Below are 16,206 nucleotides of genomic sequence, written 5' to 3'. Positions count from 1 at the left end.
AACTCCCAGAAACTGGCGAAATTGTCTCAATTCATCCCAAAATTGGGTCCATTCACAAAATGGCGGAATGGAGTCCATTACAAAGTAACGGCCAACGGATTTTGAATGACCAATAGAAAAGAATCGTATTCTAAATGGCCAATAGCAAGAAAGTGGTATTTGAAGAGACTTTTGGTTGGTTATGTATGTTCATGAGAGGGAATAAAATCTGAAATTACAGAAATAAATGGAAAGAATTGCATGGATAAAATTCGATTGACATACTGTATCATTTGGAATGATACGCAATATCATATGGAATGATAACATTGAATGTAATCATTCTATTATATTCGGCTTCTAATCAAATCAAATTCAAAATTTCTAGTTTATTCATTTCTGGACTGAAAAGTGGATTCAAATCAATCCAAGTGGATAGAATAACCTATATTTTTAATTCATTCATAACTCTACCCTCATTTCATCCTATTATCATTCATCCCATCATAATCACCTAGGCTTAAAATACTTCTAGAAAGTCGCCTTTGTGAAATGATATAGTATATTTCGCACCTGGAGCAGAAAACGGGATTTTTCCGGCTCGAAATCGGTTTTCAAGTCCGAGGCCGTAGGCCGAGGACTAGAAAAGATTGAGTGCCGGAAAAACATTTTTGGCCGTGGTGCGAACGCTATTTTTCGCCGCACACAAAAATAAACAATATATATATGAGAATAGTTGTTTACTAAGCACTCCCGAAAGCAGAAGTGGAAGGTGATAGCTCTAGCAAATCTGAGGTAATCTGAATATCAGGAAATTATCTAAGTATTTTTATTTTTCATTCTTATTTGTCTAAATAACCTAAAAGATGATGTTCAATTATGTGGGAGGTTGAGTTTATACTTTTTTATTCTTTCAAATGACAATGAGATGATATTATTATAAATATTTTAATTATTGAATAATGAACGAAAATAATGAAGAGTTTTTTGATCAGCTGTTTTTTGATCACCTTTCTTAGTTCCATGTTAGCAGCTGGAGAGGGTACTCTTTTCGGCCTAGACCGGAAAGAAACCTGTTCTGACGTCAGACGAGAGTCGTCTGCAAACAATGTCTTTCAGTACGTAGGGACTCTAGAAAACAGCAGCTTTCTGTGCAGTGTGGCGAAAAATATAATTCGAAATGATACGAAATAACATAAGGAATGATACGGTATATTATATGGAATGTTTTTGTTATTTTTCTGGCTTCAAATTTATCAAGTTTTTTAATATTTTTCAATTTATTAATGCATTTTCAAGTGTAATAATAATGATTTGTTTCATCTTTCTGATCAACCAAGATACAAAATTTTTAGTATAATGTATATTTGGACTGTAAATTTTTGTGATCTTTATAAAAGTGTTTTCATAACCTCATTTGGACTATTTTCATCAAAATTAGGAAGAGAAACAGTTTTGGGTTTATCCTGTTGATTCTCTCCCAATCATTAATTTGATGTTGTGATCAAGGAATGTAATAAATGTATATGATACGGAATATCATATGAAATGATACGAAATATCATATGGAATGATACGAAATAATCATTTGAAATGATACGGAATATCATTTCAAATGATACGAAATGAGAAAAATTGCATAATTAAGAATCCTCTGATAATCCTCTGTATTTCAACTGAATATCTCTGTATGTGTGACTTCTTCAACACTTTTTCTTTTGTTCCTCTCATACCCCTTTCTCTCTCTCTCTCATCCTCTCTCCAATCTCTCATTTTCTCTCTTCCTCTATCCAGTATGTTACTGCATACAGTTTGCATCAATTAGAAAATCCACTGGGAATTTGAAGGCAGAATTTAGTACTGTACGAGCTTCCAATGCATACTGCATAGTTCTCAGCGAGGTTCACGCTATAATGACAGTGAAGAAAGATAGGAGAGCAGCGTTGCCGATTCTCTGCCTTGTCACTGCTCCCTATAGAGGACAACTGAAACCTGTGTATCTAATATATTAACGTTTCATTCTTGTTTAAAATGATCAATTATATTCTATCAGACAAGAAAATATTATCTTCAATGATTGAATAAAAAATTTCCATGATTTGGAATATAATATTCTCTCAACTAATCCTATTTCTACGTTGTTACAAATCGATCTGGCAACATTGGGGAGCTGGAAGAGGATAGCGCTATCTGCTTTGTGGAATGATAGACAAGGATAGCAACACCAATATTGATCAAATACTGCCGTTATAACGTGGACCTCACTATATTTGACGAATCAACACAGTTTGTGGAATTCAGTTCATAGTTCACTCTCGAAATGCATTTGAATTTGAATCAAAGCTGCTGCTTGTGAAGATACATTTTATTCTGATTTGAATATTCAGTGAATATTCTAAAATTCTCGTTTGAACTGGCATGAAATATGCTGGTAAATTCCAACTCAGATGATTTGATGAAGGTATTTCACCTTTTAGAGTATTTGAAGTATTCCCTGTATACTATGATGAGTTCCACGGTATAATGGCAGTGTAAGAAGATAGAACAACGTTGCCGATCCTCTGTCTTGTCAATACCTTCTATGAAGGGTAACTGATACCGGTTTATTAATGTGATACTAACTCTTCATTCTCGTTTAAAATGATAAATTATAATTTATTAAGCAAGAAATTACATTTTTCAATAATTTCATAATGAATTTTCATAATTGGGATGAGATATTTTGTCAATTATACATTTTAAGACGATCTGACAACAGAGCAGAGCAAGGAAGAGATAGCGCTATCAGTTCCGTTGAATGATAGACAAGGATAGCAATATCATTGCTAATCAAACACTGCCATTATAACATGGACCTCTTTATTGATGTAATATCAACTGTTCATCCTCGTTCAAAATAAACAATCATATTTTATCAAGCAAGAAATTATATTCCTCAATATTAATTTAATAATGAATTTCCATAATTGAGATGGATAATTTTGTTGATTGATTATTATTGCTACATTGTAGACGATCTGGCAACAGAGCAGAGCGAGGAAGAGATAGCTCTATCCGCTTTGTTGGATGATAGACAAGGATAGCAATACCATTGCTATAAAATGTTCATCGCTTTATAAGTATAAAATGTTTTAAAGAGGAAATAATGATATTACATTATCATTCATTTATATTAATAATTATTCCTTTCATTATTCTTTATCTAGACCCTACACTCTTCCTCTTCCTCTCTCACTCTCATAATGGGAGAGGAACTCTCTTTGGTAGAGAGTTAGTGGGAAGGATATTTTTAATATTTTTCCCGAAGAATGGACATTGATATGTCCAAAGCTCCGCCAATTTATGTAGATGCATAACAATATAATTATCTATAGTTATTATATTATAAATTGCGTTTTCATATCATATACAGTTCAATAATTATATTCTTAGTCTATATTATGTAAATCCATCTATAATTTTGCTGTATTGTAAGCTATTGTATATAAGTGTATAAGCCAGTATGTATTGTAAATTACATAAATAAAGTACTCAATCAATCAATCTGTTTTTTTCTCTCGCTCTCTCACCCTCTCTCACTCACACACTCTCTCTCTCCCTCCCTCTCTCTCTTTCTGTCTTCCCATTCCTCTCTCTCTCTCACTCACACACTCTCTCTCTCTCCCTCTCACTCTTCTCCTCTACCTTCCCATTTCTCTCTCCCACATTCCACAAACCATTCCAATTGAATTAACTCGAACGGCCTCACAAACTTTCTTTCGAAAGTTTTAAGGAGCTTCATGATGTAATTTATCGAGCTCATTCATCACCGCCATTTTGAAAGCTGAAAACATGCGCGACTTAGCGAGTTCTCCGACAATGATGCCAGCCAGTTTTCCCGAACGCTTTTCTTCTATTTTCCGAAACAATGATGTCGGAAAATTCGACAACAGCCACTTCATACACAGGCTCATCCATCATGGTTCTGTCAACGGCAAGTTTTCTCTTGGGAAAATCTTGGAAACGCTTGTAAGAAAATGTCAATCTTGAGATTAAAGCATGATTCTCTTGCTAAAAATCTTGAGGGTCCTTGGAAAGATTGAAGATCTTAAGGGTGATTCAGCAGAGTGGTTTATTTGCCAAGTGTATCTCGAACTGAACCTCTTAAATTGACAAAACACACACTAAATTATATATTTTTACTTACTGTAATCAAATCTATAGAAGGGTTCATGTTATAATGACAGTGAAAAAAGATAGGATAAAAGAATAGAATAGAATGACTTTTCCGCTACACTGCACAGAAAGCAGCTGTTTTCCAGTCCCCACGTAGATCTGAAAGACATTGTTTGCAGACGACTCTCGTCTGACGTCAGAACAGGTTTCTTTCCAGCCGCTAACATGGAACTAATAAAGGTGATCAAAAAACAGCTGATCAAGAAACTTTTCATTATTTGTGTTCATCATTCAAAAATTAAAACATTTATAATATAATAATATCATCTTATTGTCATTTGAAATGATAAAAAAGTATAAACTCAACCTCCCACATAATTGAACATAATCCTTTGGGTTACTTAGACAAATCAGAATAAAAAATAAAAATACTTGGACAATTTCCTGATATTCAGATCACCTCAGATTTGCTAGAGCTATCACCTTCCACTTCTGCTTTCGGAAGTGCTTAGTAAACAACTATTCTCATATATAATTATATTGTTTATTTTTGTGTGTGGCGAAAAATAGCGTTCGCACCACCGGCAAACATGTTTTTCCTGCTCTCAATCTTTTCTAGTCCTCGGCCTACGGCCTCGGACTTGAAACCCGATTTCGAGCCGGAAAAATCTCATTTTCTGCTCAAGGTGCGAAATATACTATTTACTTACTGTCATCAAATCTATAGAGGGGTTCACGTTATAATGACAGTGAAAGAAGATAGGATAAAATAATAGAATAGAATGAATTTCTTATTCATGTTGACGTGGCGAAAAAAGTCATTCTATTCTGTTCTATAATCTCATCTTCCTCCACTGTCATTATAACTGTCAAATAATATGTTTTACTAGCAGGAGACCCGTGCTCTGCGAGGGTCTATTTCAGAATTTTACCAACTGAAAACTTGTAATAAAATTTCGAAGAAGGCCTATAACCATTCTCGGTTAATCAAGAATCTATGAGCAGAATTTCAAGTTCATTAGTCTAGTAGTTAAGACGTGATGATGCCTCAAACATAATTTTCCTATCCCGTACGTGTATAAGCCAGTTTTCTCTTTTATTATAGTATAGATTGCAGTTAACCAACAGTTTTATTCTTCAAATTTCCTTTCGATATTCAGTTCTTCAGTCAATATTTCAAGTAGCAGTAGTCCTCAGTTGAATTTATAAAGCTTTCATTGGATATTCTTGAGATAATAATTATTATGTTTCACGGTTCTATTGAAGAGAATTATATTGGTTCTTAATGTATTGCTTTCCACACAATGTATTGCTATACACATTCACTGGAAATGTCTGTCCATGAATTTGATCTAATTTCATTCATTGGGAAATCTTGAATGATAATTCCTCATAACTTTTCAATTGATAGTGAGGAGGATGAACAGGAGTAGTTTTCACATTGAAAGAGAGATAAGATAAGATAAGTTATTGATAATTATCACAAGGCTGTTGCCTATGGTAAAATTTACTCAAATAGACAATATAAAATTAAATGAAACTTGATAAATAGAGAGAGGGAAAAGGAGTAGGAGGAGGTGGTGGTGAAGAAAAATATCGAGGATAAAAAGGATGAGGAATAGGAGAAGGGTGAGGAGGATGATGATGATGATGTTGAGGAAGAGAAGGAGATTGATGAGGAGGAGTGAGAGGAAGAGAAGGAGATTGATGAGGAGGAGTGAGAGGAAGAGGATGAGGAGGAGAAGAAGAAGAAAGGGGCAGGAGAAGGGATAGGAGAAGGAAGATGAGAAGGAGGAGGAGAAGGAGGTAGCGAGAGAAGTGAAAGATTAAACCACGATACTTGCAATTCAACATATTTTAGAAAGTTTTCTCTTCTCAGAGATCTCACCCACTCGATGTGATCTCATGAGTTTGAAAAGCTTAACAGTCTCCCAATTAATATTATGATATGAAGAACCTAGAATGACTGCTATTTACTCCATTTCATACCGTTATATAGATGAATTCAAAAAACCATCGCATCTTTTTGGAAAACTCTTGAATGATAATTTCCCATCAATGTTATTCAACTCCCCATTCCACTAATCAATTGGGATGAGATCTGAATATTTGTAATTTTTCTTGCTTTGAATACTTTGAAATTATGAGATCCTAGTCAATTCCAAGATATCAAAGCTTCAAAAACATCAACTTATAAAAAATGCAACCCACTCAAGGTGACTTTTTTTTGAGATTGAGTATTTTTCAAAAGAGCTCTGAAGAGAGACATGCTTTTTCTACAGATGATGAGGTTTGGTAATAGGTTTTTGGAGGTAATATCTCATTATAAATTCAATACTATCCACTCCACTGATCCAAGATGAGCAATTTCCGGAAACTGTTATGAGTTGTCATAATAGCAATAAATATCCATGTAAAGCCGTATTTGACTTGTACATGTGCCCAGCTAGCTGTAATCGGTATAGCAGATGAATCCTGGAAATTTATATATTTGACCTTGCTGAAAAAATAACACTACAATGTTCTTACTTCTTTGATATATATTCAAAAAAATATGATGAATCCTCAAGTATTTTGCCAAAAAATATTTCCAAATTAAGATGCTTCAAAATTGAACATAGAAGGAATATTTCACATTATTATAACTAGAATAGGAAATATTCACATATTGATAATATAATTTTGAAGAATTACCTTACAACAAACTTGATTTTACCCAACTGACAGTTCTTCAGTGGAAGAAATTCTTTGGTTTGAACCAATAAAAGCTTTACAAATTCCGTCATTATAAACTGGACCTCAGTATGAATGAAGAGGAGGAGTCAAAATCAAGCCTACAATTCCCATTGGTCGATACGTCCAGACTGTCCAACCACGCTATTGGTCAACGTTAGCCAATCGCTTCTCGCTTGTTAGAAACACTCTCATCCAAATCATTATCCGTTTATCTTCTTCAACATTGTTAATGAACGATCTGACAACGTTGCGGAGCTGAAAAAGTTCAGTGCAATCTGCTTTGTCGAATGATAGACAAGGAGAGCAACACCAATGTTGATCTAATACTGCTATTATAACGTGGACCTCACTTTAAACCAGAAACCACCAGGGACCTATACTACCCTGTGGCCCGGTTGCACAAAAGCTGGCTATATTTTAACTGTAATTAATTCCACGAGAACCAATCAGAGAAGGCCTTTTCGATAACCTTTTCCAAAAAATAATCATCTCTGTATATTTATTCCTTGTTGAGTGATGGTAATGGACCTTGCAATACATACATTAAAATAATATAATTGAATAAGATCTCTGATGAATCAAATTTAACAGTATTTCCACTCATGGGATTCTAATCATTATACCTCTTAATAATTTGATTGGATCGGGACTTCAGCGTGCTACGGAGGTAAAATTAATTGAGTTTCTATCATCGATAATTAACTTTATGGAACGCAATCATCTAAATGAGTTTTTGACTCTAATAGGATTGAAGTGTTTGTTCATGAGGTCGAATATGTTTTGACAGCATATGAAAACCAGATTTGTTAGTAAGCTACAAATACTCCAAGAATCATCATAAAGAAAATAGAGCATAATAGCATATCCCATCTCTTCTCCATAGAATCTATTCCCTTATTTATCGATTCATCTATTCAACTTTATTCCATATTCAAACTTTGTTTGATATCAATTGTACATGTTATACTTCCTGTATAATAGAAAATCTGAATATATTTTTGTCATAGTCATTCAATGTCAGCTGTTTTTCATGCATAAAATCAAGCCGGTAAACAGCTGTTTGCAGAACAAATAAACGTATGATTCTTATTACAGCATACTCTACTGTAATGAAAACATATGTTTCCTTCACAGTCGAGTATGTTTCTTAGTTCCGAAATAGGAACAGCAAAAATGTTACAAAAAACCACCTTCAGCGCTCCAGGTGGAAGTTTTGTCAACTTCCACAAAATTCCTGATTCGGAATTTGTAAACTGGGTTATGCTTATAGAATGCATGTAGTAACGTCAGCACAAGCGGGTAATGTTTTCTATTTCTCAATTATTCTTTTTTAGATTATTATGACAAAAAATAGTGTACGTTACTTGGACGTGAATGTCTTTTGCAGTGTTCGAATGAAATTCTAGTATCGGCTCAAGCCTTGACTAGAGACATCAGTCTCGCCCCTTCCCGTCCATGTAACGTGATATACTATAATATTATAACAGTATTATTGAATAATTATATAGAGTATGTTTTCCATACAATAAATTTTTGATTTATAGTTTATTATCTCCTTCCTATCTTCAATTTTTCTCTCTCGTCATCCCATTCTCTCTCTTTTTCCAACTGTCTAATGAAACTGAGAGAATGAATGGAGATTGGAAAAGATGCTGCACTAAATTATAGCTGTTTTCACTCTCCAATATTGGATATCAATGCCTTATTCACCATTCCCTCGGAGCCTGGACTGTAGGCTTGTTTTCCGAAAACATTATCGGTTGAAGATTTCAGGTCGAAGGTTACTTCGGGAAAGATGTTATAATAAATATTATTGAACGAAGATCCAAATTAAATGCTGTAATTCACCCCGAGGACTTCTGCTACTGCAAATCATGACAACAGGGTAAACAGCCACATGGAAATTCGATACAAATTCGATGACGAATAATTTTTGAATAGTAACGCTCATCGAATTTCCATCTAGCTGTTTAGCCTGTTGTCAATATTTGCAGTAGCAGAAGTCTTCGGAGTGAATTACAGCATTTAATTTAGATTATCGTTTAATGATACTTAATAATTCATTAGCATTAGAATAATGAATTGCAATATCTCAGCAATTTCAATCTGTGAGTGAAAGTAAGTGATAGGTTCAGTAAAGAATAACAGGACTGGACATGACTCCAAATATTTTTTTTGGTTATATTTCGTGATATTTATCCATAATATAACAGTGGAATATTGTCTTGAAATAACATGTATTCATAACAAGTTTCAACATTATATTAATAAAGTTTTCAAGTGAGTCACTGAAAATGGCATTTAAATGTTGAAACATATTGTTGATAAAAATTTTCAATGAAGGGTACTTAATTTTTAGTTATATATAGATATACTGATATGATTCAACATGCTATCCACACTGAATTAGACTCCCCAATATAGATATAAAAAGGCTAGTAAGAGTAGATCAGCACCCCTCAGAATAGGTGTTTAGTAAGATACACTCTAAACTTTCAGAATCTCTTGTTTATAACACAATAACTGCTCATTCAAATAATACTGACAATGTTAAAGTGAAACCAACTGAACTTGTTTCTGTCATCGTTCCCCATGTATAGCAGAAAAGCCTCCCATTGAAACAACGCTGCCAGATTAAGCTGACAGCAGACCGCCATAAATCAGAGCCTAACCTGTGGGGCGGAAATTGCACTCATTGTGAATTCAGTGCGTTAACTTGCCGCTAGAGGGCAACACTCATGCTTCCGGTTATAACGTTGAAAGAGTTGCTATAACCTTCCTACAGACCTCGATTATAACGTTGAAAGCATAGCGGAAAAGTCAGTTTAAATCTACAAAAATGGTCTGTTGAACATGAGCACATCTGTCAGTGTATCGACACTTACGGTGTTGTGTATCAAGTTGGGATGATACTGTATCATTTTGTGTTGATACTGTATGTGGTGATGCAACCATAACAACCGTTGTTTATTCAGTTTGTTGATTCCTTATTTTCAATTATTCATGTTCAGTTCTAGTTGGTTGAAGCCTGATTTTCTGAAAAAGTCTATATTTCTACTATAGTGAGGTCCAAGTTATAATGACAGTGTCTCATTATAGCAATGGTATTCCTATCCTTGTCTATCATTCAACAGAGCGGATAGCGCTATCTCTCTCTCGCTTTGCTCTGTAGCCAGATTGTATTTTAAAAATGTGGGATTAATCATTGAATTAACAAAATATTTCGTCTTAGTTATGAAAATTCAATATGAAATTGATGGAATATATTTTTTATTTCTTAATAAAATATAGTTTATTATTTCGAACGAGATTAAACAGTTAATATTACATCAATAAACCTGTACCAGCTACCGTCTATAGAAAGCAGAGGATCGGCATAGTTTTTCTCCTATCTCCTTCACTGCCATCATCACGTGGACCCCACTATAGTGTATTGACACTTGTCAAATCAAATTCTGTATCATTTGAAATGATACGGAATATGATTGGAGTGATACGGAATATAATTTGAAATGATACGGAATATTATTAGAAATGGAACGGAAAATCATTTAAAATGATACGCAATATTACTTGAAATAATACTGAATGATGAGGAATATAATATTCTGTATCATTGATGAAAACTTGCGGCACACACACCGATTTTTGAGGGTAACGTCCTTATTAATTCCATCAGATTATACAGATGATACAGGTCATGTTTGTTAATGTATTGACACTTGTCAAATCAAATTCTGTATCATTTGAAATGATACGGAATACTATTTGAAATGATACGGGATAACATTTGAAATGATACCGAATAATACTTAAAATGATACGGAAAATAATATTCTGTATCATTGGTGAAAGCTTGAGCCAGTTACACACACCGATTTTTGGACGTACAATTTTTGCCGTCCTTAAAATTTCATCAGATTATACAGATGATGTTTGTTGAGTTCCATTTAATCCAATAGATTTTATAAGGACTGGAAAAAATCGTACGTCCTTTTAAGTTCTATCGGATTAAATGGAACTTTACAAACATCGTCTGCTGTTGAATTTAATATAAATTATAAGGACAGCAAAACATCGTACGTCCAAAACTTGATGTGTGTGTAACTAGCCGTAGATATCCCATGGTATAAGGTAGTTTAAGTTCCAAATCTCAAGCCGATTTTCTGTCAGCTCGAGCTGATTAATGTCGACTATTGTCTACTATTAGTGTGTCCATGGAGAAAAGAAAGCATAAGAAGATATCCCATGGTATAGGTCGTTTAAGTTCTAAATCTCAAGCTGATTTTTTGTTAACTGAAGCTGCTTTCTTTAGACTACTGTCTATTATTACTGCTTTGTTGGGTGTGTCAGAATGGCACAGTATGTGAAACAGCCATACTCACATAGCTTCACCAAAAACAACTACTAGGACTGTCGGCTTGAGTTAATGAAATTTGCAACATAAATTTGGCAGATGTAATAATTAAACAAAAAGTGAAGTGATAATTAAGTTTCATATTTTAATATAGTTTGGTGTTTTAATTTCTATAGATTCAAAATGTTTAGCTTGTATATATTTTTGGATGAAAATTGAACTTGAACGTTTTACAGTAGAAACATAACCTATTTTTTAGACATTTTATTAATTTATCAAAATTTGGGATATGAATAGATTTGGGCCAAGCCTGTTGTTCCTTCCTAATCATATTTATATGATTTGTGATTTTGTCCACGGATAAATAAATGGATAAACAGCCTATACCATGGGATATCTTCATATTCTATCTTCTATCTATACTTAAAGTGACTAAGATAAGAGTTAACATTGAAAATTGCATCATGAACGCCCAATACCATGGGATATCTTCTTGTACTATCTCTCCTCTAGGATAGTAGTCACTCGAGAAAAATCTGTCTTTGATGAGAGCCCACATAATCTGAGAAATATTGCTATTGAGAGAAATAAGTGAATAATTGGATAATAGACATTGGCATACTACTCTATCAAAATTCGGAAGGGGAGCAGTTTTGGGCTAGGCCTGTTGATCCTTCCCTGATCATGTATTTGATGTGTGTATTCTTGAACGTAAATAAATAAATCAATAGATGAATAGCTAGATGGATAATAAGATGAGATCCTACCTGGTTTTCAAGTTGATACTGAAGAGTTTGTGCTTCGAAAGAATTGATGAACTTCTCCACTGTTTCGAAACCAGGTTGAGTCGCCAGTTGAATCGTGATCTGGTATCTGGATTTCTCTGCAAAATAGAGAGAGAAGACATTATGGAATGAGAGATCTCTGCAAAAAAATCTGGTGTGGTACACTCACACAACTTTCCTTGCTCATTGAACTGTGAGCACCATTCTGAAACGAGGATAATTTTTAGGGGAATAACATTATGCCGATTGGCGGATAAATAATAAAAACTATGATTATACTATTTTTATTGTTTTCAGAGTACATTTTACTTTGTTCGAATTTTGAGGATTTTTTCTAAAGTTGTCAAAACAGCTGTTCTACAGATGAAATATCGACGTGTGTTCTTTTGAATAAACTGCTCTACCTACCTACCTCTATTTTTCTCAAGAATATTACGGAGCTCATACAATTTTCCCAGGAATGAGACTCATGTCAGTTGATAGGGCTTATAAAAAGCTCTCCATGGTATGAGTTTGGAGAGAATCGTTAGAGTTGTTTTCGTGAAAAACATGGTTTTTTAGTGATTATCTGCCATTTTTCTGAAGAATATTACGGAGCTCCTGCAATTTTCCCAGAAATAAGACTCATGTCAGTTGATGGGGCTATCTAGGGTATAAATTTGGAGAAAATCGTTAGAGCCGTTTTCGAGAAATTTATTTTATTGAATATCTTAATGTCGGATCATCATGGTAAAAGGACCTTAAGTCAAAAATTTCAAGTCAATCGGTTAATTAGGAATGGAGTTATCGTGTTCACACACACACACACACACACACACACACACACACACACACACACACACACACACACACACACACACACCCAAAAATCCAAAAATCATATTTTTGGATTCAGGGGACCTTGAAACGTATAGAAAACATGAAATAAGGGTACCTAAAATTTTTTTGGAAAGCAATACTTTCCTTACCTATGGTAATAGGGCAAGGAAAGTGATGAAACGTATAGAAAACTTAAAATTAGTGTACCTTAATTTTTTTGGAAAGCAATACTTTCCTTACCTATGGTAATAGGGCAAAGAAAGTAAAAAATAAGACATTGGAAAACGAGTATTATCTGCAAAATATAGAGAGAAGACATCAAGAAACATGAATTCAGCAACTTTCATCATAGTTTCGTGGTGGATATGACATCTTATAACATTTTGAATACATCATTATTTATCATCCTCATTATCAAAACTACGATTATACTATTGTGATTGTATTCAGATTACATTTCCCTTTGTTCAAATCATGGAATTTTGAGGATTTTTTCAAAGTTGTCAAAACAGCTGTTTTACAAATTAAATATCGACATGTGTTCTTTTGAATAAACTGCTCTACCTACCTACCTCGAGAAGGAGGTAACAAAGTAAATTTCTCAGGGATTGGGTGGACCCCCTGTTAGTTAAGGAGGAGACTCAGGGAGGAGACTCATGCCAGTTGATAGAGCTGATAAATAACTATACAGGGTATGAATTTGAAAAAAATCAGTCAGGTCATTTTTGAGAAAATCGTGATAGAAATTTAACAAAATTCATTCTTCTCAGGAACATTAAGGAGCTCCTGCAATTTTCCCAGAAATGAAACTCATGTCAGTTGATAGGGCTTATAAATAGGGTATGAATTATAAAAATAAATATAATTAAAATAGCCTATATCTAGGGTATGAATTTGAAAAAAATCGTTAGAGCAGATTTCGAGAAAACCGTGAAAACATGGTTTTTTTTAGCCATTATCCGCCATTTTGAATTGAATTATATTGAATTTATTATTGTCGGATCCTCATGGTAAAAGGACCTTAAGTTTAAAATTCCAAGTCAATCGGTTAATTAGGAATGGAGTTATCGTGTTCACAGACACACACACACACACACACACACACACACACACACACACACACCAACACCCAGAAATCATGTTTTTGGACTCAGGGGACCTTGAAACGTATAGAAAACATGAAATTAGGGTACATAAAATTTTTTTGGAAAGCAATACTTTCCTTACCTATGGTAATAGGGCAAGGAAAGTAAAAAATAAGACATTGGAAAACGAGTATTATCTGCAAAATATAGAGGAAGACATCAAGAAACATGAATTTTGCAATTTTCATCATAATTTCGTGGTGGATATGACATCTCATAACATTTTGAATACATCATTATTTTTATCATCCTCATTATCAAAACTAGAATTTATCACTTCTTATATGTGGGTTTTTTCTATCTGTTTGATGCTCCAGAATTCGTGCTCTATCTCTCTCCTTGTTTGGTATAACCCCAGCCAAACAAGAATCTCAAATCATAATTAAGATAAAATATTTTGGTAGTTTATGCTATTCCCACATCGCCTACCATAGCCTACAACAGTGCGCAGCTAGAAAAGGATAGAGCTATTTGCTTTGTCGAATGACAGACAAGATTAGCAAACCAATTTTATCAAGCTCTGACATAGAGAAACAATAGCATAAATAGATATCCCATGGTATAGGGCGTTTATGTCGCAACTTTTACTGTTATCTCAAGGTGATAGTCCACGTAGTTCTTTCCTGTGAAGCTTTATGACGCTGGTAGTCTCTCATATTGTGCCGTTCATACACTCTTACCCCAACAAAACAGTAAAAATCGACAATAATCGACAGTAATCGGCTTGAGATAACAGTAAAAGTTGCGACATAAACGCCCTATACCATGGGATATCTACTTACGCTATTGTTTCTCTATGGTTCTGACTTTATAACATTGATCTCACTGCTATGATGGAATCTGAAGAGCCATTATCAAATTGTTGAAGAAGAAACACGTTGTAAGGATGTGATGAGGAAAGAATTGGAGAAGAGGTTATTGGAGGAAGAAGACGATATATAGAAGGAAAAGGAAAAAATGAAAAAGAATTAGAGAAAAAGGAGAATAGGAAGAAGAAGAAAGAGAGAGTAAATAGAATAAAACACGGATGAATTCGTAACTAGATTCTTCCGCATCAGGGAACAATCCTTTTGTAAAACCAGTGATTAAAAATTCTTCAGCTTACTAAGAACGGTAATTCTACTAATGAAACAGCTAATTAGAATTTGAAAAGAGTTTTCAGAATATTTTCCTACAGTCCACAAACTTCTGTGTTATAAATAAACGTAATCTCTTTCCAAGTTTTGTACTTTTCTCTGAATACAGAACGTATGTAATTTAGTCCATGGAGAACGTTTGAAAAAGCGAAAAATGTAAGTTGTCAGAGCTGATTCTCTATAAGTTTCATACATTTCTAAATACACTTCACTCACATAAGCTACTTCATAAGAATTGATGAAAACATTTCAACTTGAAAATGGCCAAAGCAGGTCGAAACTGAAATGTTTCAAAGTTTTTAAAATGTTTTAATAGAAGGGTACTACAAGTTTTATATTGTTTTTATTACAAGACTTAACCTATTTCGTACTTTGTGTAACCATATCTAAATTGGGGAGAGAGTTAGCACAAGGTTACCTTATTTTTCCTCTCCCTATCATTTATTTGATGTATACTTATTATAACAATCAATAAATAGATAAATGAATAAATAAATAAATTTCTAAAAACGTATGTACGTTCATGAATAACGTCTGAGGAAGCGATAAAAGATTTGTAAGACCAGTTTTGATGGATGCAGAAGCAAGCTTTCAACGGATTATAGAGAGGATTAACTGATCATTTTATCAAAATTATCTCATGATGGGAACGTTATACCAGAGTTTCAACAAATTTGGAATGGGATTAACTACTGGTTTGCTCGTGAATCATATAAACAAGTTTTAAAAACAATGCTTTGAAATATTCCAGGATTGGGATAGAAAAATCATCATCTGATCATTTTTTTAAAATTATCTCATGATGAGAACGTTACCAGAGTTTCAACAAATTTGGAATGAGATTAACTACTGATTTGCTCGTGAATAATACAATAGAGTTTTCAAAACAATGCTTTGAAATATTCCCGGATTGGGATAGAAAAAACATCATCCTTCAGAGAACTGAGGATTTAACAAACTTTTCTCCCCATGTCTCAATTATTCATATTATTCCGTGAAGCTCTGATTTATCTCAATCTTTGGGTTGTTAAGCTACCAGTTTTTGTAGCTTCTGTATTTCATCAAATTTCTTAAATACAACTTCAATTATGTAG

At 33.8% G+C, this 16,206-nt stretch overlaps 1 protein-coding gene across 1 annotated transcript in view; it reads right to left on the bottom strand.

Moving 5' to 3' along the window:
* LOC111062656 overlaps window positions 1-16,206 on the bottom strand; it is a 406,489-nt gene that overhangs the window by 129,645 nt on the left and 260,638 nt on the right. The window contains exon 6 of the mRNA XM_039436644.1: window positions 11,995-12,110. Coding sequence (XP_039292578.1) covers window positions 11,995-12,110 — 116 coding nt within the window. The remainder of the gene's footprint in view (window positions 1-11,994; window positions 12,111-16,206) is intronic.

This window comes from Nilaparvata lugens, chromosome 10 (genome assembly GCF_014356525.2).
Source record: "Nilaparvata lugens isolate BPH chromosome 10, ASM1435652v1, whole genome shotgun sequence".
Lineage (NCBI taxonomy): Eukaryota > Metazoa > Arthropoda > Insecta > Hemiptera > Delphacidae > Nilaparvata > Nilaparvata lugens.
This window is presented reverse-complemented; position numbering and strand designations above follow the sequence as displayed.